Below are 25,669 nucleotides of genomic sequence, written 5' to 3' on the forward strand. Positions count from 1 at the left end.
CCCAAAAGATCCCAAAGACTCCCCCACCCTCCCCTGGAAGGGAAGAAGGTGGCATTATGTAAGCTGATGGAAGATCAGGCCCTACTCCTCTGGATCTCAGTTCACTAGCGGTAAAACGGGGAGAGGACTCCTTGCATTCCTCTCTCCCTGTGTGTGTGTGCAGGTCCAGCTCTCAGCCAGAGCCCCACAGGAACGTTAATCATATTAATGAGGGAAAAAAGCGGTACATGTCTAGGCTACTATGAGCCGTCACTCCCAGGGTATTTAAAGCTAATGGACCAGTCCCAGACCAGCCTCCAGAAGCGCCGGAGAGAAAACCGTCTATGAAAATCTTATACCAAGGGCTGCCCAGCATGAAAGCCGCGAATGGTCAAGCTGGGAAAAGCGAGCGAAGGCGAGAGTCTGGGGACATAGCGCTGGCAGACGGGCCTGCCACACTGGTTTGAAGTCAGCATAAAAACATGAGGCTCCAGATACCCCAAGGAGCTCCCTGCTCCGGGCTGCACGAGGACCGGGGAGTGGGTTGAGAGGGTTTTGGGGATTAGTGCGAGGAAGAGAAGAAGGCAACTCACAGGCTCAAGTGTCCGACACGCCAGGAGCACTCACCTCTGCCAGGACGCGGAGGGGGCTGACAGCAGGACACAAAGGGAGTCCGTCTCATGCTTCGCTTTCTCGCTGCCGTAACGCTCTCTTGCAGCGTCTTGGGCCACCGGCAGCCCTTCAAGTGTTGTTTGGGAGCCTGGCTTTCAGAGGGTGGCCCCTCAGCACCGCCTGTGAATGAGGCCCCTAGTCACCAGGTCCAGGTCTCTGGGCTGCCTCCAGGAGCCACCTGTTAAACGCGAGAGAGAGACGTTGGGCATCGCCCGGCTGGACGTCCCTCGAGTCAGCGGCTGCTTCTGGGGAAGGTTCTAGAAGCCCCACAACGGGCAGAGGTGAGGCCACCTGCCCCCCAGGGGGGCTGGAACAATGTGAACCGTGTAGGGGAGCTGAGAGCCATTGCACCAAACTGTAAAGCCTGTATGCGACGGAAACCACCTCAAGCCAGGGGGTGCGGCAGCCCCCCTAGTCCCAGCACTGCGGTGCCCCCGGGAAGATCTCACCCTAAAAGCGGAAGAGAGGCTTAATCCCTGAGGCAGGAGGTTTTATTACCTCCTACTCTTTTCAGACTGAAACTCTGGGCATTGTTGTTATCCACACAAACACCCCACTCAGCTAGGTCTGTTACTGTCCCTGTTCACGGGTCACAGTTCAAAATTCAGCCATTTTCGGTTACTTGTGTGGAAATCATTTGTTCACAAATAGGAAACAAAATCCAGGCTCCCCTCACTCCCAAGAGGGGTTAGAATATTTCCAGTTAACGTCTCAATCCCGTGACGCGGTCGCCCTGGTACCTGCTGCCCCGTGCCTCAGTTTCTGCTCTTCCAGCTCCAGAGGTTTCAGTCTCTCGCTCTTGGATGGGCTAATTCCAGCGCTAGTCGAGGGTTCGGCCCCAGGGACAAACCATAATATCCACCCATCACACCCAGGGCACAGAATCCTTGTATCAAGGCCCGGCTCCCCCGTTCCCTCTGAGCAGAGGATCTCTGCTGGGCCCACTCCAGACACGGGGCCTCTCCCAGGCCTTCCCTTCCCAGCCCTAGTCTCCCCTCAGCCCTGTCTAGCTATTTCTTAGGCCTCATCCCCAGCTGACTGCAAACAGCCCAGACCCCCTGTAAAACCCTCTTACAGGAAGCACCATCTGCTAACGACTTTGCTGCTTGGACCCCTGACCTAGCCACCAGCCCCAGCCCAAACCTGCCATCTGGGAGGCTGGTAACTAGCCACAGGTGAAGCTGATCACAGCTCCGGGGCTCTCTTTCATTTGAGGGACTTTCCAGCTTCATTGTGAATGCTGTGGTGGTGGTGGGTTCTGACAGCCCCGGCTCCTGGAGTCTTGTGCCGTGAGAGAAGCCCTTTCCGTCTGGCTCTAGCTCTCACAGCTGCAGAGAAAAGTTGGAAAACGCAATCTTTAAAAAGCTCAAAACACCCAGCAGTCACTTTATTTATTTATTTTTAATCTCATGAATTTTTAAGCCAGTTTCACAACTCTTTGGGGCCTGACTCCTGAGTTTCGCACTGTGGGCGCTGACAACCCACAGGCTTTACATTTTAACTGTGCAGGCCTGAGGCCTAAGGGACAAGGGAGGGAGCTATTTGCTAGGGAGCAAGGGGAGCTGAGTGAGCAGGGCTTCACTGCATTTACAGACCAGCTGTGGAAATTTGGGAACACTGGGGGATAATCTGGCTAAGTTTTGCAGTTGGGGCCAATATTTTGGAGCTTGTCCTGTTGGGAGCTGCCTGGTCACTGCTGGGTCACCCTGATAACCACTTCTGTTTGCCACAGCCGAGCAGAGGCCCTGGCCCAAACCCACATTTTAGAAGAAGCAATGACACAATTGTGACCTATTGCAGGGAATAGTTTGCTGGGCAGGGAAGCCTGAGTACAGGGACCCTTATATTATTGATCCCCTTTTAAAAGAGCTGATGTGACAGGAGCAGCTGTATCCTGTGAGGGGAAAGAGGCTACCTGATCCAGGTGAGTCCTACACACAGAGCAGAGGAGCAACTCCAACCCGCTGACAGCCCCTGGGCGAGAACGACCAATTACAGCCAAAAAGACAGAGCGACTCAGCGGTTTGGCCGGTTAACCGTGCTGAGTGGTGGCGTTCATGAGAGCGGAGCAGATGGAGCAGCTGTTTCAGTCACTGGGAGAACAGACCTGGAGCTACTATTTCCATCTGCCTCGGCACTCTGATGCGGCCTCTCTGATCCGGCATCAAAGCCGAATGTCACAGTAGCGCAGCTCCCGAGACAGTCTGGACCTAGGTTCTCCTTGGGACTTCCTGACCAACTAACTGCGTCACCCACTCGTGGCTCATCATGAGGGTGGCTGTGGGGGGGATGGTGATTTGTGCAGCTTACGGTAGCAGTGGTAGAAATTGTTAAGTTGTAAGGTTAACACAAGTTTCCCTTATTTTTTCCCTTTCCTTTCCCCAATAAAGTTCTCTGGTTTAGAAACCCCCTGGTCCCTGTGCTTGCAAGGGGGGAATAAATCACCTACCCAGGCTGCACAGAGTATGTGTGCGGGGGGTGAGGGGGCTTTCCCCAGATTATTGGGTGGGGCTCGAGACACGGTTATTTAAGGTTTAGAAAAAGCCCTAGAAAGTATGCTGCCAACACCCCTGGCAGAAGGGCTGCAATTGCAGCCATGTGAAAGGCAAGAAAGCGTAACATTTCCCTAAGTTTCTGGGTAGCCGACTCTGCCAGAAAATTTCAGTTCTGGAGGCCAAGGGCAAACTTCATGCCAAGCATGCTTCTTGTCTTGTTCCACCAAAGCAAATGCCGTAGGCTCTGTTTGCAGAGACCGGCCGAGCAGTAAAGGGTCAGTGCCCTGTAGGTAGCCCATGCTGAAAAAGGTTTCCACTGGGGGCTCTAAATTAGGCCACCAGGAACATTTCCTTTGCCGTCAGTTTCATTTCCCAGAACGCTGAAAGTCCTTCATTATTTATCCTCTGCAAAAGAAAGCTCTTGGGGATACCTACTTTTCGCCCAGGGAGCCATTAAATCAGGCGGCCTGACTTTCCAGCCCTTCTGTGAATGGGAGAGTCCAGCACCACAGCCTGGGATAAAGCCTGGCAGGCATTTTTTCAGTCTTATTAAAAAGGTAGGGAACTTCAGTAGTAGTGTAAATGTTACCCTGTGCTATTAATTAACCTCAGAAGAAAATACATTTTCAGCCATTCAAGGATGCTCAGACATGGATACCACAATTTCTTACTCTACTGTACTCAGGAAAATAACAGCATGACAACGAAACCTGCTCACTCAGCTGATCTTTTTCTGATGGCAAACTCCCTGGGGCAGGGTCTGTGTCTCCTGTGATTTGAAAGTGTTTAGCACATGAGATGTGCGGGGAGGGATAGCTCAGTGGTTTGAGCATTGGCCTGCTAAACCCAGGGTTATGAATTCAATCCTTGAGGAGGCCATTTAGGGATCTAGGGCAAAAATTGGGGATTGGTCCTACTTTGAGCAGGGGGTTAGACTAGATGACCTCCTGAGGTCCCTTCCAACCCTGATATTCTATGAGATGGACGCTATTGGGATCTGATTTCAGAGTAGCAGCCGTGTTAGTCTGTATCCGCAAAAAGAAAAGGAGGACTTGTGGCATCTTAGAGACTAACAAATTTATTTGATCATAAGCTTTCCTGAGCTACAGCTCACTTCATCGGATGCATGCCATGGGATCTGAGTGACAGACAATAATGATCTCCCTTTGGGGTGTCTAGCTCTGCTCACTTTTGATTAAATTCACCCCTGCGTAGAGGGGCCAGGGTTGAAGTGCCGTAGGTGGTATGCAGGTAAGGTAGATTTTTAATGGAGTTAATACCGGTTCCCAGCCAAATGCATCTGGGTCTGCAAAGCAGAAGTAATTCCTGAGCATTGTATTTGGAACAGTGGTTCAGAGACAGATCATTTTAGAGCAGGCACCGCTTCCTTGTCAGACACCTGCTGCGAATCCACTGTGGGGAAGAGAGGGCAGACTGAATTATCTGGCCGGTGAATGGCAGAAATTTCCCTGGCTGTCTGGTGTATCGAAATGTTAGATTGTATTTCACTGTTTCGTGCCCACCGGAGAGGAAGAGGTGTGTGGAGGGCTGCGGTGGCGTGAAGCAGCTGGGGCAAAACACTTCAGTCTTCTGGAGCTAATGTCAGGCAGCTAAGCCCATATTTCAGTACGAAAATAAAAGTGCTCGGGGTGCTGATCCTCCGGGGCTGTGATGGACTCCAGCTGAAGCTATTAGGAGGCCTTGCTGTCCAGGCACGGGGCTAGCACTCTAGACACTGGCTAATTCAGCAAGTCACTTCATCTCCCTGGACCTACCGTTCTCCCCCACCAAAAGCTGTTGAATGGGGTTAATAACACTTGTCTATTTAGATTGTCAGCTGTCTGGGCGGGGGCTGCCTCCCACTGGTACCTTGTGACCCCCCTCCACCTGTTCTCCCTCATTGCTCACTTACATTTTAAGCCCTTTGGGGCAAATAGTTTCTTTTCATTAAAAGAAAAGGAGGACTTGTGGCACCTTAGAGACTAACCAATTTATTTGAGCATGAGCTTTCGTGAGCTACAGCTCACTTCATCGGATGCATACATGCATACTTTGACCTGGTCCCCTACTTTGAAGGAACGCTCTCTGGCATGTTTATCATACCAGGCTTTTTGCTCTTTTTGAGCATCCTGTAAGTTTTCTTTAGCAAGGGCTAAAGAGGTTCGGAGGGTGTTTTGTAGGTTGGTTACAAAGTCCAGAATGTTAGTTCCTGGAGAAGGTGTAAATCCCTCCCATTGCTGCTTCACCAACTGCAATGGCCCCTTAACCTCACGGCCATATACAAGTTCAAATGGGGAAAACCCTAAACTGGGGTGTGGTACAGCTCTGTAAGCAAAGAGCAACTGCTGCAACACTAGGTCCCAATCATTGGAGTGCTCATTTACGAATTTACGTATCATGGCCCCCAAAGTTCCATTAAACTTCTCCACCATGCCATTTGTTTGATGGTGGTAAGGAGTGGCAACCAAGTGATTTACCCCATGAGCTTCCCAAAGGTTTTTCATAGTTCCTGCCAGGAAATTAGTCCCTGCATCTGTGAGGATGTCGGAGGGCCAACCTACCCTGGCAAAAATGTCTGCTAGTGCCTGGCACACACTTTTAGCCCTGGTGTTGCTTAGAGCTACTGCTTCCGGCCATCGGGTGGCAAAATCCATGAAAGTCAGTATGTACTGCTTTCCTCTGGGTGTCTTTTTCGGAAAAGGACCATACATGCATACATGCATACTTTTCATTGTGTGTGTATCCAGCGCCCAGGCCAGGGAGGCTCTGATCCCGAGTCGGGGCCTCTTGATGCCATTTTAATACAAAGCATAATCAGGCTGCATGGATGTGCCGCGCCCAGTGCGAGGGGGCCCTAATCTTGGTTAGTCTGGGTCTGTGCAGTGCCCGGTGTGACGGGGCCTTGATTAGGGTTGCTCTGTGTATGTGCTGAGACCTCGGGGCAGAGACACTACCATAACCTAGATAAAGAATTCCTAGTCTGCCCCCAGCTTTCTCTGAACACCAGGGTTTCTGCTGCACAGATTTCTGTGTTCAACACTCCTTCCTTTGCATGGATTGTTTGTTAATGTCTCCTTACCCTTGTTTCCTGGAGCCCGGTTTTCACCCGGGTGCAGGTGAGGAGGCTGTTTCACATCCTGAGAAGGGCCCCGTCATGATGTAATATTTCCTTTTCCAATAACTGTGCTGTTCCCAATTTGATGGAGACCTGCTGCATGCAGCAGTAACAGCGTCTCAAAATATTAGGCCTGCTAATGCCCTGCGAACAGCCAAACACGTGTGGCTACGGAAGTTGCAGAGAGCTATTTACTCTGCACTGGAAATGTTTTGGTTGGTAGGAATGTTACATCAGTTGGAGCAGGAGCTTGTATGGTTGTCTTATTCCTTTAATCTTCCCCGTCCATAAAGATCTCTTTCTTTCATATACGAAAATCAATATTTACTCCATTCTCGCTGCCGTCGCGCTGGCATTATCATTTTCTGCTCCAACAATTGGGCTTTTGCCTGCTTGATATCTCGTGCTTTGTCATTTCCTCGTGAGACGGGCTGATGAGGTGTAAAGCAATTTAACTGGGAACATTGGACGTAGTGAGTTATTAAAGATAAGTTGAATAATTTTCCTAGTGATTTGTCTCATTGCAAAACTTGAGCTAGTTTTCTTGACAAGGCAGACACTTATCAGAGCTCAGGCTGCGCTCGCTCAGTCTCATCCTGTGCGACAGCCGTGAAGCAGTCTGTTTTGGCTAGATATCAACATGCCCTCCTCCCCTGCTGCCACAGGGCACCTGTCCAAGGTCAGGTCTATACTCAAAGGGCTTTGCTGGTGCAGCTATACCAGTGTGCTATACCGGCAACTCACTCTGCTAGAATGGACACAGCTTATCCTGGCAAAAAGTACACTTTCCCCAATATAACTGATTACAGACGGGCCAAGAGAAATAAGTCATGCTGGCAAAAGTGCACTTTTGCCAGTATAAATGTGTCTATACGGGGGGTTGCTGGCATGGCTCTGGTCACAAATCACGCCTCCTCACCAGAGCTGGGCAAAACTTTTTCAGCAAGGAGAAATTTTTCTGAAAAATCCGTTTTTTCAGGACTCGGAAACTGTTTGTGAATTTGCGTCAAATTCAATGAATTGTTTCAGCCAAAAGGAGCCTGAGGAAATAAATTTTGAAAAAGTCAAAACATTTCATTATGACTTTTCTTGTGAAATGGCCTTTCGTTTTCAGATTTAGCCAATAAAACAAGTCACACACCAAAAAGGTGAGAACTACCCAAAACCAGCCAAATCAAAACAAAAAAAAACCAGGCGGAAAAATGTGTTTAGAGTTGACCAAAATGTTTTGGTCAATCCAAAATTAATTGCTTTTATTCAATGAACATTTTTTTTTAAATTGGTTTTGGTTCAAATTAAACTGGATTTTTTATGTTTACTTACTGGATATTTTGGTTCTGTCCCCAAGCCAAAAAAACCATTATTCACTCAGCTCTACTCATCAGATCCCTGACTGATGTAACTGTCAGCAAAAGTCTGTTGTGTAGACCTGGCCATAGGTACTTTTATGACCCTATATGCCCTAATATCAGATACCTCACAATCTTTAATCCTAACTTGGACACTTAGGAGTCTAAATGTCATTGAAAGTCAATGGAACTTATGAGCCACTTTTGAAGATGGGACTTAGGTTCGTAAATCCTTAAGGCCTTGTCTAGTCTATACAAGTTGGCTCCCTGCAATCGCCGTATGTAAGCACCACTGCACTGGTACAGCTATGCTGGTAAAAAAAATCACACCCCTGCCTGAGGTAGCTGTCTCACTATAACTTCCTAGCGTTGTTCAGGCCTTAGGCACTTTGGAAAACATTTCCCTAAGTGGTCCATTGTCACAGAGAGTCTGTAGCAGAGCAGGAAACTGAACCCAGCTCTCGCAAGTCCTTGACCAGTTCCCAAACCCAGGGACCACAGTCTAGGGCAACTCTCCAGTGTGATGGAAAATTGGGGAAAGAACTTTGCAGATTTTTTTTTCTTCAAAAATTTTCCTTCCCCAAATTTTTGAAGTTTCAGCTTCAAAATATCCAGATTTCAAAATTCAGAAAGTTCTGACCAGCTGGCTCGTTGGTTGGGAAATGAGGGAGGGTTTCATGGACATTTCATTCCCCCCTCTTTAAAACCCTCCCAGCACCCTTGTGAGATCAGTGGAAGCTAATTTGGAATGCAGGTGACAGCAAGAGGCAGGTACTCAGAGGAAGGACAATTAAGTAGAATCTGCAAAACCAACAGCCTTTCCCAGCCTAAGCAGGAGGGCACGCAGTAGCAAACGCATTTCTAAAGGTGCCTGGAACTTTACCATCAAAAGACAGCACTAAAGGGGTGGGAAGGGGAGCCAGGAGTAACTCTAGGCGCTGGGGATACTAACTCCCCACCAGCTCAAAGGCCACGTGTCATGCAGAAAGAGAACGTTCATTATTCTGACAGGCAAAAGGCTGAGTCACCAGCCTCTCCATCTGGGGAGCCGAGGGTCCAGGCTGCCCTGGAGGGAGCTAGTGCATTTAAGGAAGCAATTCCACCTGACCAGCCATTCAGATTTCATTTCAGCCCGAGGAACAGGGCTGAAATGAAAACAAATTGGAACATTTGCCTTGTACGGACGCGCCTGGGGTAAATGTCCTCTCTGCATTTAAGGAGCAGTTGCATCTCAGCCGTGTTCTTGCATAACTTGGTTGCAAGATGCATCTGTAGCAAAGACCTTACAGAGGATGCTGTGATACACAAGAGGATGAAGTGTGTGTCTAGGTCTCTTGACCCAATCTGTGACTTGTTATGGAAAGTGATTCTTATAAATGATGCCTCAACTCAGAACATTACCAAAGCCAGCCCTAGGCGAAGCATTTTGCTTCCCTTTGGGATACAGACTGACACAGCCAGGATGTCAGCAGATCACCTATGAAGGTGATGCCAAATGACAGGAAGGTTTAGCACCCTTCTCCATCCACGTAACTTTCCAGAGCCACAACCTAATGGGGGAAAATTCGCTCCTGTACACTCTATGCCCCACTAAAGTACCTACCTGGGGAAGACATTTCTGACACCAGAGGGCTCTGTAATCTAGCAGACAAAGGCTGGACAAATTCCAATGTCTGGAAGCTGAAGGCAGAAAAATTGAGATTTGAAATGAAGTGCAAGTTTCTAACAGTGAAGTTAATTAACCTTTGGGACAACTTCCCTGGGAGGTGATAAATTCCCTGTTGCTTTAATCTTTAAATCAAGTTTGGGTGTCTCCTTATAAAAGACATGCTCTAGTTCAACACTGGGTGTAGGAATCTGCATTCTTGGTGTGATTTTTCTGGCCTGTGTGATGCAGGACTGGTCAGGCTAGATCAGTGGCTCTCAACCTTTCCAGACTACTGTACCCCTTTCAGGAGTCTGATTTGCCTTGCGTACCTCCAAGTTCCACCTCACTTAAAAACTACCTGCTTACAAAATCAGACCGAAAAATACAACAGGGTCACAGCCACACTGATACTGAACAATTGCTGACGCTCTCACTGTTACATATAATTATACAATAAATCGACTGCAGTATAAATATTGTACTTACATTTCAGTGGATAGTACATAGAGCAGTATAAACAAGTTGTTGTTTGTATGAAATTTTAGTTTGTACTGACGTCACTAGGGCTTTTTATGTAGCCTGTTGTAAAACTAGGCCACTATCTAGATTAGTTGACGTACCGCCTGGAAGACCTCTGTGTACCCCCCGGGGTACGTGTACCCCTGGTGAGAACCACGGGGCTAGATGATTGCAATGGACTCCTCTGGTGTTGCACCTAGGACCCTACAAAGTGATAGAGGCTTGAGTGGGATGCCTTCCTTGTGCAGCCCTCATCTTCCCTCCCTAGAGGGGAGAATTTCACCATTGGGTTGTAAGCAGGGTCTGAATGAGCTTTCCCCTTACATCTAGTGACGCATTGGGTGCAATGCCTTCAGGAGCAGACCATCTTTGCATAGCCACGCCTACTCTGTCCTGGTGTTCAGCAGAAAGATCTGCTTTGCCAAAGTGATCAACCTGGGCTGGCCTCGGGTTACGGTTCACTTTAGTGTGGCTGTTCCTTCCCCAGAGAGCCAGCAACGAGCTGATCTACATCACCCACAGGCACGGCGGTGCCAATGTCCCCCGCATGGGCGACCTGTGTGACATCGCGGTGATCACCCACGCCTTCCGCCTGCTGACGTGTCCCGACACCATGGTACGGAACATCGCGGCGAGCGCCCTCCATGACACGACAAAGAAGAGGATCGGCAGAGCCCCCTCCAGCCAAGACATCGCCACCTTCCTGCGCGGTTCCCTGGGCGGCGAATTCAGACGGGACGGGAGAGACATCGTTTCACTGTGATCCTGCGCTCGCAACGCCACAGGTCACCTGGGGAAGCGCATCGGCTGCCGCTGGGAGTGGTGCGAGGAGCGCCAGGAGCTGGGAGTCCTGGTGCCGCAGATCAGGTCTGAGGACAACACCATCGTCACCCCGAGCGCCAGGGGCATGCTGGAGAGGACCCTGAAGGCAGCCATCCACTTGCTGTACATGGAAACCCTGAAGCGTAAACCGGACCAGGGTAAAGCCTTCGAACTGACCAGCAAGTGGGACGCCAGCAACCACTTCCTCGCTGGGGGTGGCTTCACCCATTTCGCTGACTGGCGGTTCATCCACTGCGCCCAGCTCAACTGCGTCCCACTCAACGGAGCTGTCCACCACGGGATCCAAGACAAGCGTTGCAGGAAGTGCAGCTACCTGCCCCATGTCCTGTGCAGACCCTGCCCCATGTCCTGTGCAGCTGTAAGCCCCACTCCAGAGCCTGGCAGCTGCCCCACAACGCCATCCTGGTGAAAGCCTGGTGAAAGCCATCGCACCGCATCCTGGTGAACCGCCTGGTGAAAGCCATCATACCGCTCCTGGGGGAGGTCACCATGAACTGCGCCATCCCCAGTACCGACAGCCAGTTGCGACCTAACATGGTCGTCACTGACGAGGCCCAGAAAAAGATCATCCTCGTCAACGTCACGGTCTCCTTTGAGAACAGGACCCTCTATTCTGTTTACCCAGATACTTATGCTGGCGACGAGGGACATGTATCTGTCTGCTTTTCCACCCACCTGCATTTCTAAAGCACTCATCACCCCAGGGCTGGGACTCCGTGTGCAGAAGTTGTGATAGGAAAACTCTTCCAGAGTTCATGCACCACAAGGAATGTGCAGCTGGCACTGCGCTGATCCTGCTTTAGAAATACCTAGGTGGGGAGAAGATTTCTGAGACCAGCGGGCTCTTTAATCTAGCAGGAAAAAGCAGACTGGTATCCAACAGCTGGAAGCCAAAGATGGACCAATTCAGGCTAGCGATGAGGTGCAGATGGTTAATTAACCGTTGGGACAACTTACCAAGGGACGGGGTGGATTTTCTGTCCCTTAGGGTCTTTAAATCGAGATAGGGGACCTCTTTCTACATGCCATGCTGGTGTTGGAATTGCTGGGTGAAAACCTCTGGCCTGTGTTATGCAGGAGATCAGAGACTCAATGGAGAGTGGTCCCTCATGACCTTGAAATCTGAGTCTATGAGCTGTCTTTGCCCGGGACGTGCCCCACGCTATGGTGAGCTATAAATGAAGGCGAAATTGCCCGGAGACCTTGAACCACAAAGGCTTCCAATTCGAGACAGTCTCACGCTTCCCAGCTCTGACTCTGCAGAGCCCTGTGGGATCCTCTGAAGCGTTTGGGGACGGACAGAATGAACACGGGGCTCTCAACCGGTGACATCCCAGCCAGGACAGCTTCCCAGCCCCAGCGGGTGCTGAGCTTGGGCCTACACGGAAAAGTCAGCTCTGCATGGCTACATCGGTCACAGTGTGAAAAAGCCAGGCCCCTGCCGGACATGCCAACCCATCCCCAGTGTAGATGTTGCTATGTCAGTGGGCAAGTGCGTCTATCAACATAGCTGTTGTTGTTCAGGGAGGTGGTGTCCCTAAAGCGACAGAAAAACTCTTCCTGTGGGTGCAAGCGGCGTCTCCGCTGAGAAGCTGTGTCGGCATAGAGTCCTGTCTGCAGCATAGACCTCCCCTGAGTGAACGAGCAGGGAAGGCCTCGTGAGACATAAACACATGGGCCTGTAAATCAGTCTGATTGTTAACTGGGAGCCTAACAGCGGGGAGATGGGAGAGAGGGAAGTCCTGCCTGTTTTCCAGCCCCACCTCCCCACCTGGTATCTCTAACCTTCAGTGCAATGTAAGTAGGAGACAAGAGACAGCAAGTGGATACCGACAGATGGAGGGGAGGGAGGACAAGGAACCAATGAGGCAGTCTTGGTCAGCATGATAGGTAGTGACATCAGCACTGCAGCTGTCTCGGATGCTAAGCTTTTGGGAACAGGGCCCGTCTTTTTGTCCTGTGTTTGCACAGCACCCAGCACCACGGGACTCTGAGCCATGTTGCGGGGTTGCAGGTGCAATAAAAATCACTCCGTATTTAGTTACTAGGATGTGTCGGGGTGGTTCCCAGTGTCTCCTGGAGGGCCAAATTACTTGATTTGCTTGTTTAATTTCATTTTTAATTTGTTTTTCTGCCTGCCGCGTTCTTTGGGTCCAGGCAGCTCAGGGGTGTATGCAGCTCACACCACGTGGCTCTGGAGCAGGTCTAAGGCTCAGCTGAACAGCACTTGCTAAATCAGATCGTTCATCAACAAAACCAGGACAACACGCCGAGATCTCTCAAGGGAACAAATATGAAGTTTTATAAAAAATTGATCCATAATTAAAGTGAGGATTATGCTAATAATGCCGCCCAGCAAGAGAACAACCACCAGCACGTTACGAATCACAGTGTATTTCAAGAATGTGTCACTCAGCATTGTTGTCAAGGTTTAACAGGTGAAGGCACTGGGCTGGGACCCAGGAGATTGGGGTTCAGTTCCTGCCTCTCCCGCAGACTTTCTGAGGGACCTTGAGAAATTCACTTCATCTCTAAGGGCCTCAGTTTCCCAACAGTAAAATGGGAATAAGGATGGGGGGGAACTGGTCTATTTAGACTGTGAGCACTCCAAGGCAGGGAGTGTCACTCTGGGCATGTCTATACAGCAAAAGCTGCCTACCGTCTAGCCCAGAGGTGGGCAAACTACAGCCTGCGGGACCCTCCTGCTTGGCCCCTGAGCTCCTGGCCTGGGAGGCTCGCCCCCAGCCCCTCCCCTGCTGTTCCCCCTCCCCTGCAGCCTCACCTCGCTGCACAGCTGGTGCCATGCTCTGGGCGGGGGGCTGCAGAGCCCGGCCTGACCCGGGGCTCTGTGTTGCGCGGCCTGGCTGCCTGTCATGGGGCAGCCGTGCCGCCAGACACTGGTGCTCCAGGCAGCACGGTAAGGGGGCAGGGAGCCGGGGGTGGGGGGATCGGATAGAGGACAGGGGAGTTCAGGGGGTGGTCAGGGGGCAGGGGTGTGGATAGGGGTCAGGGCGGTCAGGGGACAGGGAGCAGGAGGGGTTGATGAGGTAGGGGTCTCGGGGGGGCAGTCAGGAAGGAGAGGAGGGGCTGGGTGGGCCAGTGGGGGGCAGTCAGGGGTGGGGGTTCCAGGGGCAGTTAGGGGACAGAGAGAAGGGGTGGTTGCATGGGGCAGGGTCCCGGGGGGGCAGTCAGGAATGAGAGGAGGGGTTGGATGGGGCAACGGGGGGCAGTTAGGGGCAGGAGTCCTGGGTGGGCCATCAGGGAACAGGGGGGGTTGGATGGGGCAGGAGTCCCGGGCGGGCCATCAAGGGGCCAGAAGCAGTGGGGGTCGGATTGGGGGCAGGGACCGGGCCACATCTGGCTGTTTGGGGAGGCACAGCCTCCCCTAACCGGCCCTCCATACAATTTCGGAAACCCGATGCAGCCCTCAGTTTGCCTGCCCCTGAGGTAGCCTATCTGAGGTAGGCTGGGTAACAAGAGCAGTGAGGGCCACAGTGCGGGTAACACAACCTCAGCATGGACCTTGGGTACATACTCAGCTTGCGAGCCTGCTTGACGCCCACACTGTGCTGTCTTCAACTGCTATTGTCACCCACACGAGATGCGTTCAAGCTAGCTCAGATAGGCTAGACTGTGCACATCTTTTGCTGTGTAGACAATACCCTCCATGTATGTACAGCACCTGACACTAAAGCCCAGTTGGAGAGTCTAGGTGCTTCTAATACTCAAGTTTCAGGGAGAACGTTTGGTGTTTTCAGCCGTGTAGATACAAGCAGGAAAGCAAAAGAAATTCCTGGAATAAAGAATCTGCTTGTGAAGTGTTCAGGATATGGGTCCATGCAAAGGGAGGGAGAGAACTGTAATTAATTATTTGTGTGACTGTGGCACCTGTACCCCCCACAAGCCAGAAATTTGTCTGGCCAGGTGCCTGGCTGCAGGGAGATTACCTTGAGAACCAGGGCAAAGCAGATGGTAAGGAGTGCTGATACAAAGCAATGCCCACTTGTTCTCCTTTGCAAGGGATGCCATATGATGGCCCTCTGCTTACAAACTGACTCTTGGCCGCTGTTCAGCAGCTGTAATATCAGGCAGCTCAGTGGCTAAATGAGGCAGAATAATCAGCCCTGTTTTTAAGGCTGCATTTATGAGACTTTATACACCAAAGAGAAGGGAGCAGATCAAGGAATCATAGAAATTTAGGGCAGGAGAAGACCGCAAGAGGTCATCAAGTCCAGCCCCCTGCGCCGAGCCAGGACCAACGAAACCTAGACCATCCCTGACAGGTGTTTGTCCAACCTGTTCTTAAACCCCTCCAGTGACAGGGATCCCACAACCTCCCTTGGAGCTCAACTACCCTGAGAGTTAGAAAGATTTTCCTAATATCTAACCTAAACCTCCCAAGCTACAGATTAAGCCCATTGCTTCTTGTCCTACCTTCAGTGAACATGGAGGACAATTGATCACAGTCTTCTTTCTTACAGCCCTTAATATATTTGAAGACAGTTCTCAGGTCCCCCCTCAGTCTTCTCTTCTCAAAACTAAACAGAGCCCGATTGATGGTCTGTATCTATAGGGGTAGATACTTAAATTGATGGCTGGATAGATGGGCATTTATAGGAATGGATGGGCATTTATAGGGATGGATAGATGCATAGATCTGGTATAGCTGTCAATATAAAATATAGACTGGTCTAGAGAAGGGAGATCAGGAGCTTCTCTTCTCCCTGTCTCATTACACAAGGACAAGAGGATGTTCTTTGAAACCCGAAGGTGGCAAATCGAAAATGGATAAAAGGAAATACTTTGTTTCCACACAAGGTGTAATTGGACTGTGAAACTTCTTGTCACAGGACATTGATGAGACCAACAACTTAGCAACATTCAGAAAGGAACTGGACACTTCTATGGATAACAGTAATGTACAGAGTTACAATTAATTATGATAACAAATACTGGAAGGGATGAAACCTTGTACTTCAAGTTTTAAGCCAGGGGTGGGCAAACTTTTTGGCCCAAGGGCCACATCTGGGTATGGAAATCTTATGGCAGGCCATGAATGCTCATGTGGGTATGGGAGGGGGCTCCAGGCTGGGGCAGGGGGGTTGGGTGCGGGGGGGGGGGATGATTCTGGCTGGGGGTGTGGGCTCTGGGGAGGGGCTGGGGATGAGGGGTTGGGGGTACAGGAGGGTGCTGTGGGCTAGGACTGAGGGGTTTGGAGGGTGGGAGGGGGATCAGGGCTGGGGAAGGGGGTTGGGGGGTCGTGGAAGGGGGTCAGGAGTATAGGCTCCAGGCAGCGCTTACCTCAAGAAGCTCCTGGAAGCAGCAGCATGTCCTCCCTCCAGCTCCTATGCAGAGGCATGGCCAGGCGGCTCTGCGCATTGCCCCATCCGCAGGCGCTGCCCCTGCAGCTCCCATTGGCCGCGATTCCCAGCCAATGGGAGCTGTAGGGGTCACGCTTGGGGCGGGAGCAGCAGGCGGAGCACCATGGCTGCCCCTACACATAGGAGTTGGAGAGGGGACATGTTGCTGCTTCCGGGACCCATGCAGAGCCACGGCACGTGTGGAGTGGGGCAAACCTCCAACCCTGCTCCCTGGCTGGAGCGGGAGCACAAGGGCAGGATTAAAATATCTGAAGGGCCAGATGCAGCCCCCCAGCCGTAGTTTGCCCACCCCTGTTTTAAACCAATCTCTAGCTAGTAGAGATCCGGCTAAGTCCTAATGTGGGGGCAGATCATGCCATATTTGATGCTGCAGGGTTCTTACACGTTCCCCTAAAGAAATGGGTGCTCCGTACCCCGGCTTTCCTTCCACAGTGACAGATGCTCGGCTTTTGAGAGGACAGCATAGACACCAACACATACATAGGAAGCAGTGAAAGGTGAAACCTCCCCGAGATGATTCACCCAGGCTCGAGTAAGCATTGAACCCATAACCCCTGATGTACCAGTTCAGAGCTCTGAGTCACAGGGCTCTTCTCTGGGAATATTTCCCTCTCCTATTGGCTGCAATGAGCGTTGTGGGCTCTCTCATGTTCCCGTCTCTGCCTCGATTTCCCACACCTGTGGACTAGGGGTGAAGACACTGTCTCAGTCTGTATAAAGGGCTGGGAGGGGTGGAGCCCAGGATGGAGGCCAGGTGCTGTGTCACGGCAAGGGGGCACTGCTGTGGTGTTGGGCACAGTATGGTGGGCACCAGGGGCGACAGAGGGTGGGGTGGGGAAGGGGCGGCTACACTGTATGATGGGCACTAGGGGCAGCAGGGGGTGTACAGACTCCAGCTGTACTCCTCTGGTCCCCTCTCCCCTTTCTGGGGCTCTCAGGTCACCATGCTCCCCTGCCACCACAGCCCTCTGCTGCCCTCCTGTCACAAGCCTCCCCTCGGGCTGCCAACCATTGTGGGGAGCCCGGGGAGGCAGCGGGGGCCAGGGTGATGCGGGGGTGGATGGGGAACCCGGGGAGGCAGTGGGCGTCAGGGGTGCCAAAATACAAGTTCGCCCAATTTTCCCTAGGGCCAGCCCTCTGTATAAAGTATTCACAGTGAGCTCATTACTGGACCCCGAGTTCAGGGCCGTGTCCACATTTGAAAAAGGATGTTAGCAAATAGGAGAAACTCTGTCGAGATGATCTGTGGTCTAGAAAAAAAAAAGGCCGTAGAGTGAGAGATTAAAGGAGATAATACCCTTCTCTTGTATAAACTAAATAGAAAGAGGTGTCTTAAGAACATAACATAAGAGCATAAGAATGCCCCTACTGGGTCAGACCAAGGATCCATCTAGCCCAGTACCTTGTCTCCTGACAGTGGCCAGTGCCAGGTGCCCTGGAGGGAATGAACAGAACAGGTAATCACCAAGTGATCCATCCCCTGTCGTCCATTCCCAGCTCCTGGCAAACGGAGGCTAGGGACAGCATCCCTGCCCATGCTGGCTAATAGCCATTGATGGACCTGTCCTCCATGAACTTATCTAGTGCTTTTTTGAACCCTGTTGATAGTCTTGGCCATCACAACATCCTCTGGCAAGGAGTTCCACAGGTTGACTGTGTGTTGTGTGGAAAAACACTTCCTTTTCTTTGTTTTAAACCTGCTGCCTGTTCATTTCATTGGGTGACCCCAGTTCTTGTGTTACGAGAAGGAGTAAATAACACTTCCTTATTTATTTTATCCACACCAGTCATGATTTCATAGACCTCTATCATATCCCCCGTTAATCATCTCTTTTCCAAGCTGAAAAGTCCCAGTCTTATTAATCTCTCCTCATATGGAAGCTGTTCTATACCCCTAATCATTTCTGTTGCTCTTTTCTGAACCTTTTCCAATTCCAGTGTATCTTTTTTGAGGTGGGGCGACCACATCCGCACGCAGTATTCAAGATGTGGATGTACCATGGATTTATAGAGACGCAATATGATATTTTCTGTCCTATTATCTATCCCTTTCCTAATGATTCCCAACATCCTGTTTGCTTTTTTGACTGCCGCTGCCCATTGAGTGGATGTTTTCAGAGAATTATCCACAATGACTCCAAGATCTCTTTCTTGAGTGGTAACAGCTAATTTAGACCCCATCATTTCATATGTAGAGTTGGGATTATGTGTTCCCATGTGCATTACTGACAGAAGTTTGTCAAACTTGATTTTAAAATCTTCCAATGATGTGGACACCGTGACCTCCCCTGAAAGCCTGTTGCAAAGCTTCAGTACCATGAGTGTTAGAAAGTTTTTCCTAATAGCTAACCTACATCTCCCTTACTGCAGATTAAGCCCATTACTTCTTGTCCTGTCCTTAGTGGACACGGAGAACAACTGATCCCCGTCCTCTTTCAAACAGCCCTTCACATATTTGCAGACTGTGATCAGGTCCCCCCTCAGTCGTCTTTTCTCATGACTAAACATGCCCCGTTTTCTCAACCTTCCTTCACCGGTCAGCTTTTCTAAACCTTTGATCATTTCTGTTGCTCCTCTGGACTCTCTCCAGTTTGTCCACATCTTCCCTAAAGTGTGGCGCCCAGAACTGGTCACAGGACTCCAGCTGAGGCCTCACCAGTGCCAAGCAGAGAAGGCCAATTCCCTCCCGTATCTTGCATACAACACTGCTGGTAATACACCCCCGGAAGATACTAGCCTTTTTGCAGCTGCATCACGTTGTTAACCTGGGATCATTCCCTCCTCTGCCACCCCACAACACACCACACCACAACGACACTGCACACGGGAGCAGAGCACGGCGGTTAACAGGGGGAACGAGCAGCCATTGCACATCCCATCGGTTAGTGGCGTCACCACCCGTTAGCCCATTGCCCCAGCCCGGGTTGTGAAACTTCCCCTTTGCGTGCAGGGTTTCCCCCTCTGTCACGGGGAGAGCAGCCTGCCCCAGACCACAAGGAGGAGTCCCCTAACGTCCTAACCACCAACCAACACTCGGCAAGCCAGCGGGACAGGGCAGCGTGGGACAGGCCCTCAGGCCTCACTCCCTGCCCGGGATAGGGCTGGGGCCGGTCCAGGCTGACGGGGTTGTGAGCAGCCCCGTTAGGGCCAGATCTGGGCCTGCCCCTGGACCGTGGGGGTGTCAAAGCCCCAAGTCCGTGAGGACCGGGGGACACTGCAGGGTGAATGGGACAGGAGCCAGCACAGAGGGAGTCTGGCAGGGCCCCATTTCCAGTGCCAGTGGAGAGGGGTGTCTGGGAATCCGGCCCCTGGAGCCAGCCCCTTCTTGGTTGTTAACTGCGGGGTCCGGGCTGGTCAGGGGAAAAGACACAGAAGAAACCCAGCATCAACAGTGTAACCAGCCAGCCTGGCCTGCCCCCTGGGCCCAGCCAGCCCGGCCACGTCCACACCAATCCCTCTGGAAGCATTGCAGTCCAGCCTGGCAGGGCTGGCTAACTTGGTCCTCTCTGCACATTTCAGTGTTATCTGTTTGGGGCATGAGCGTTAGGCGTATTCGGTGCCTATCATGAGAGCCAAACTCTCTGTCTCATATTGTTCTCAATTTTGTTCCTCCAAAGGGCTAGTGTGTGGCCTGCCCTCTGGGGGTGTGGGGTACTGAGACCCTGGTGTGATGATCACGGCCTGGGCTTGAGTCCTATCTCTGAACACAGCTGGAAAATTTAGGCACCTTAAGACAGGCTGTTTTGTTCAGGGGTGGGGCTGTATCTGGGGAACCCCTTTCTCAAAGGACCCTAAACTTGGGTCACTAACCCTAGCTAGCTAGCCCTCCCACACTCCCATGACCCACACCAAATTTCAAGACAAGCTGAGTAACCGTCTGGATTTTAGAGCACTTCGGAAAGTTGAGCTTTAAATCAGAGACCTGGTTTTAACCTGAACTATAGCAGGGCTGCCTGCCATGCCACGTAATGAGAGGACACGCTGCACACGCACAGAGGGGTATTAGCTAGTGACCCCAAGGGACATTGTCTCATAACCTCACAAACACACACTAGACCCCACTGCCCACCCAGAGCCCGGGATAGAACCCAGGAATCCTGGCTCCCAGCCCCCACCAGCAGTGGGCAGGACACAAACCCAAGAGAGGGCAGGGAACCCGGGAAGGGACTGGCTGGGGTTGTGGGGTTGTGGTTATGGGGTACCCAGGGTTCCCAATTAGTGGTGAAACCTGTAACAACCAGGACTGTGTTGTTAGAGGGGCTGGGAGCCAGGACTCCTGGGTTCTAACCTGGCTCGGGGAAGGGAGTGAGACCTAGTGAGTTAGAACGGGGGCAGTTGGGAGTCAGGACTCCAGGGTTCTCTCCCCAGCTCAGGGATAGAGTTGGGCTGAGGGTTACAGGGGCAGGTTCACCAGGGGCTGTGGGGTTCACACTGTCTCAGGACCCCAATAACAGGACCCTGCCCCATGCCTGCTTCCCCTCTATCTCCCTGACCTCAGTGGGAGAAGCTGCCCCACCCCACCTCCCCCGCCCCCACCGCCTGGTCAGGCTCTATATAATGACAACCGAAGGGGAAGGAGACTCAGGGACTCTCAGCTCTGTCAGCAGCTGGATCCATCCCTCTGTCGGGAGCCCCACGACTTGGGTAAGCTGAAAACATTGTTGCTTAACAGACCCCAGCGAGGGGGGAAATGCAGAGAGAAGGGCACTGCGGATTGACCCCGGGGTGCCTGGGAGCAGAATCCAGTCCTGACCCCACTTCAGCCAGGGGGTGACTCTGGATTGACCCTGCGGGGGCTGAGACCAGAATCTTGGCAAGAGGGTGAAAGGAAGAGTAGGTGAGATCTGGACTCAGGACTTCTCAGTCCTCTCGTGGCTCTGGGGTGAGGGGGAGTGGGGTCTTTGGATCAGATTTTATGGGGGATAGGTCCATCAATGGCTATTAGCCAAGATGGTCAGGGATGCAATCCCATACTCTGGGTGTCCCTAAACCTCCAACTGTCAGAACCCGGGAGTGGAAGATGCATGTGGATCACTCCTTAATTGCCCTGTTTTGTACACTCTGCCGGAAGCTCTGGAACGGGCCACTGTCAGAGACAGGATACTGGGCTAGCTGGACCTTTGGTCTGACCCTGTCTGGCAGCTCTTCTGTTCTTGTCTCTCAGTGTGTCCTCAGGGTCATCTGGCTGGAGCCATGGCTCTGAAAGGGACCCCCGTGCTGCTCCTGCTGGCGGCTGCACTGGTGCTGTTGGGAGCACCAGCTACTGCAGATCAGTACCAGAAGTTCCTCCTCCAGCACGTCGATGCGAAGCCCAAAGGCCGTGACGACAAGTACTGCACCAATCGAATGCGCTACGTGTTGAGCGAAGAGAGGAAGTTGGACCCAAATCCTGGGCCAAAAGTCTGCAAGGACACGAACACCTTCATCCACGGGAACAGCGATGATATCAGAGCCGTCTGCACTGACAAGGGAGGCAAGGACTATAAAACCAAGAGTGGCCAGATCATGCGCCAGAGCCTCAGTGGATTCCAGGTCACCACCTGCACCTGGCACGGAGGGAAACCACTCAACAACTGCAAATACCGGGCTGCCGCTGACTTCAGGACGATCGTCATCGCCTGCAACGCGCAAGGGTTCCCCGTGCATTTCGCCGAGAGCCAGATCTGACGGTGTGATGAGGAGGCCACTCCGGTTTCCCTCGCATTCTGCTGCTGCCTCTCTTGGTGCAGAGTTCTCTTCATTTTCTCTGCCTGTTATGTAGTATAGCCCCCCTTATGCCCCCTCATCCCCTGCTGCCCCTAGTGCCCTTTGCACAGTATAGTCAACCCTCTCTCGCGTTGCTTTGGGTGATGTGGGGAATTGATTGTCTCAGGCTGAGCCGTGGTAGCTGTTGCTGAGTTGGATTCTCTTCCTATTTCCTGCAATAAAATACGTTAATGCAAATGCAGAAGGGCTGGGTGTGTGTTTCTGGGGACGTGATGCAGAGAAATTAGACGTCACTCTCAGTCTCTCTTTCCAAGCCCTAACAGTGCTGAAAACCGAATGAGTAGTTATCAATGTTGTCTGTCCAACTGGGAGATACAATCGCATATCGAGGGGCGGCCCCTTAGGGGTCAGTCCTGGGTCCAGTACTATTCAATATTTTCATTAATGACTTGGATAATGAAGTGGAGATTATGCTTATAAAATTTGCAGATGACACCCAGCTGGGAGGGGTCGCAAGCGCTTTGGAGGACAGGGTTAGAACTCAAAACGACCTTGCCGAATTGGTCTGATACCAACAAGAGGAAACTCAATAAAGACAGGTGCAAAGAACTTCACTTAGGAAGGAAAAATCAAATGCACAACTACAAAATGGGGAATAACTGGCCAGGTGGCCGCCGTGCTGAAAAGGACCTGGGGGTTATTGTGGATCACACATTGAACGAGTCAACAATGGGCTGCAGCTGTGAAAAAGGCTGATATCCTTCTGGGGTGTATTAACAGGAGCATCGTATGTGAGACATGGGAGGGAATTGTCCTGCTCTGCTCGGCACGGGTGAGGCCCCAGTTGGAGTCCTGCGTCCCAGTTCTGGGCACCGCACTTTAGGAAAGGTGTGGACAAATTGGAGAGAGTCCAGAAGAGAGCAACAAAAATCATCAAAGGTTTAGAAAACCTGACCTGTGAGGGAAGGACTAAACATGCCCAGTTTCTTTAACTAGGGATGCTTAGTCTGGAGAAAAGAAGACTGAGGGGGACCTGACAACAGTCTTCATATACGTTAAGGGCTGTTATAAAGGGGACCATGATCAATTGTTCTCCATATCTGCTGACGGTAGGACAAGAAGTAATGGGCTTAATCTGCAGTGAGGGAGATTTAGGTGAGATGTTAGGGAAATCTTTCTGACTGTAAGGGTAGTTAAGCTCTGGAACAGGTTCCCAAGGGCGGTTGTGGATTCCCCCTCATTGGAAGGTTTTAAAAACGAGTTTGACAAACTCCGGTCAGGGCTGATCTAGGTTTCCTTGGTCCTATCACAGCACAGGGGGCTGCACTAGATACCTCATGAGGTCCCTTCCAGCCCGACATTTCTATGATTCACTGACCAGGGTAGGAAAAGGAGTTATGGGTCATTTCCCTTTCTGGGGCACTGGCTCCGATCTGAACCCAGAGCGGGGGACTGGGTGGCTCAGGGGGTAGGGAATTGGTTAAAGGACTTTTCCTGTCTAGGTGGCACCAGTTACAATTTGGCCACAAGTTGAGTGGCTCAGTGGGGCTTGGGAGTGGGGTCAGGGGCGGCTGGTGACCTTTCAAGTGGGGCATAGCAGAAACCCCTGGGGCCGCCCAGCACCGTATCTCCCATTTAGCCCCAGACCTCTGGGAGAGTTTCCTCCTTCCCTCTAATTCCCACCCCACTTTGCCCTGGCTCCTAAGGTCTCCCCTCTTCCCTTCTCCCCAGGCCCTGGGGCTCAATCCCTGCCCTGTCCCCCAGTTCACCATCAGCTGCAAGCCCCTGATGCCTTTTCACCTCCTGATCCCCTAGACCTCACCCTGCCCTGCCCCGGGCCGGGAGCCGCAGATGAACCAGCTCAGAAGGGTGGCTCTTCCCCTGCCCATCTGGCCTCTCTTCCTCCTTCCTCAGGACCCCCCGCGGCTATTTGACAATGTTTCCTCCAGCTTCTCCTCCCCTGCAAACTGCAGTCAAGGGCTGATAGGAAGCAAGCGTGGGGATTTGGAGTGGGGGCCGAGGTGCTGGATTCGCTGCCCAAACCACAGGCTGCAGTGTCTGTCATGTGCTGTGAAGTGTTTCACCCTCTCTGCCCCGTGTAGACACTATGCTGTGTTCACGATTCGGATTTATGGGTGCACACACGGATCGAGCTGTTAGATTTCAGAGTGGTAGCCGTGTTAGTCTGTATCAGTAAAAACAACAAGGAGTCCTTGTGGCACCTTACAGACTAACAAATTTATTTGGGCATAAGATTTTGTGGGCTAAAACCCACTTCATTGGATGCATGGAGTGGAAAATACAGTGAGCAGTATAAATATTACAGCACATGAAAAGATGGGAGTTGCCTTACCAAGTGTGGGGCGGGGGGGAGGCCAGTGCTACAGTAAAAAAGCCACCCACAGATAAGGGGTTGGGGGTGGGGACAGAACACGGAGGCCAGTGACCGTGGTGATGGTTGTCACTGGTGTGTTAGAGACGTGTATTGTGGCTGCTGAGGGACGGTGTGGAGGAATGGGAGGGGGCTGTGGGTCAGGATAGAGGGGGTGCCGGTAAAGCTGTGTTGGGGGCAGAGCTGGTGGGTCAGGATTGAGGGGCACTGGCAGATCATGGGCAGATCCCTGACATCTAACAGTATATATTTACCAAACCTGATGCCTCCTTTTTATGGCAATTGCTAGCCACTCTTGGGGACAGAGCCTAAACTCCGTTGTGGAGTCGAGGGCCCCATGGTGCGTGGGCACAGAGTGGGAAACGGTCCTTACCCTAAAGAGCTCACGGTCTAAACAGACTCTGGACTCCCGTTTCACAGTCCAGGAGCATGGCCCGGAGGGCTCCATGAGAACGGGGCAAGGAAATTGTTTCTTCTAAAAAAGAAAAATAGGGCAAAAGTGAGAAAAGCAGAGCGTGATTAGTGGGTGCAAGGATGCTCGAGGGCCCAGCTTATGCCTTGGGGCCTGAATTTCCCCCAACGAAGGGAAAGTCTTCGATAGCCATGGTGCAGTGTATCCGAGCCACGTCCGTGATCCACCCCATTTGGGCCCTGAGCCACAGTGCAATGTGCTGCAGCCCTGGCCTGCTCCATCCCTTGTGGGCCCTGGGCGGCAGAGAAGAGCCACGGTGCAGCTGGTTTCAGCAAATCCTCTGCAGAGCCAGCCCAGCCCAGCTTCTGACCAGCTGTGCACAATACAGATCTCTGGCTCCGAGGACTGGCTGAATCCTCCCCTGCCTGCCGGTTCTGTGCATGTGCAGAAAGCTTCCCCTTCCCCTGTTCCTATGTGCGTGAAGAATCAGCCTGTTTTCCAGCCCCAGCTGGAGGCCTCACATCTGAACTTGCTGGGCTAGGAAATCATTCTGCAGCTCCCCTTCACACGTCAGCAATAATCCGGTGCCTCGGCTTGATTAGTTGGCAGGCTGGGCCCGCCTGTCTCCTGCCTTTCGTTTGTCGCAGACAGCAGTAAGTTTCCGCCTGCCCAGCTCCTTGGCTCTGGGTTATTTTAATTTCTCGGTGGTGTTGTAAATGGAATTTTTATTTTATTTACAGACTTACAGGAGTAATTCCTGACTTTGCCGCTGCATGTCCCATCTAGGCTCTGCAGCACCCATCCTCACTGCCCCGGCACACGCCCCTGCAGCCGGGTATTCAGTGGGAGTGAAGTGTGGTGGGTTCTCTACATGTTACTTTTCAGCACCGTCACCAGGCAGGTTCGTGGGTGCTGGCTATTCTCTGCCCCCCTAGGACCTATAGGGGCAGATCGGGGTGTGCCAAGAGCACATGACACCCTGGCTATTCTCTGCCCCACAGGGCCCAAAGGGGGCAGATCAGGGTGTGGCCGCAATGAACTGCGCTCTGGCTATTCCCTGCCTCCCCCAGGACCCATAGGGGACAGATCAGGGTGTGGACGGGGCACACTGCACTCTGGCTATTCTCTGCCGCACCCCCCCCAGGGCCCATTGGGGGC

The 25,669-nt window shown here is 52.0% G+C and overlaps 1 protein-coding gene across 1 annotated transcript in view; it reads left to right on the plus strand.

The window, feature by feature from the left end:
- Window positions 1-21,767, plus strand: part of LOC141976200 (angiogenin-2-like) — a 312,479-nt gene extending 290,712 nt beyond the window's left edge. Inside the window, exons 1-2 of the mRNA XM_074937015.1 lie at window positions 20,589-20,645; window positions 21,166-21,767. Of these exons, the coding sequence (XP_074793116.1) occupies window positions 21,195-21,668 (474 nt within the window). The 5' untranslated portion in view covers window positions 20,589-20,645; window positions 21,166-21,194 and the 3' untranslated portion in view covers window positions 21,669-21,767. Of the gene's footprint in view, window positions 20,646-21,165 lie in introns of the transcript that reaches the window.
- The last annotated feature ends 3,902 nt before the right edge of the window (window positions 21,768-25,669 follow it).

This window comes from Natator depressus, chromosome 23 (genome assembly GCF_965152275.1).
Source record: "Natator depressus isolate rNatDep1 chromosome 23, rNatDep2.hap1, whole genome shotgun sequence".
In the NCBI taxonomy this organism is placed as follows: domain Eukaryota; kingdom Metazoa; phylum Chordata; order Testudines; family Cheloniidae; genus Natator; species Natator depressus.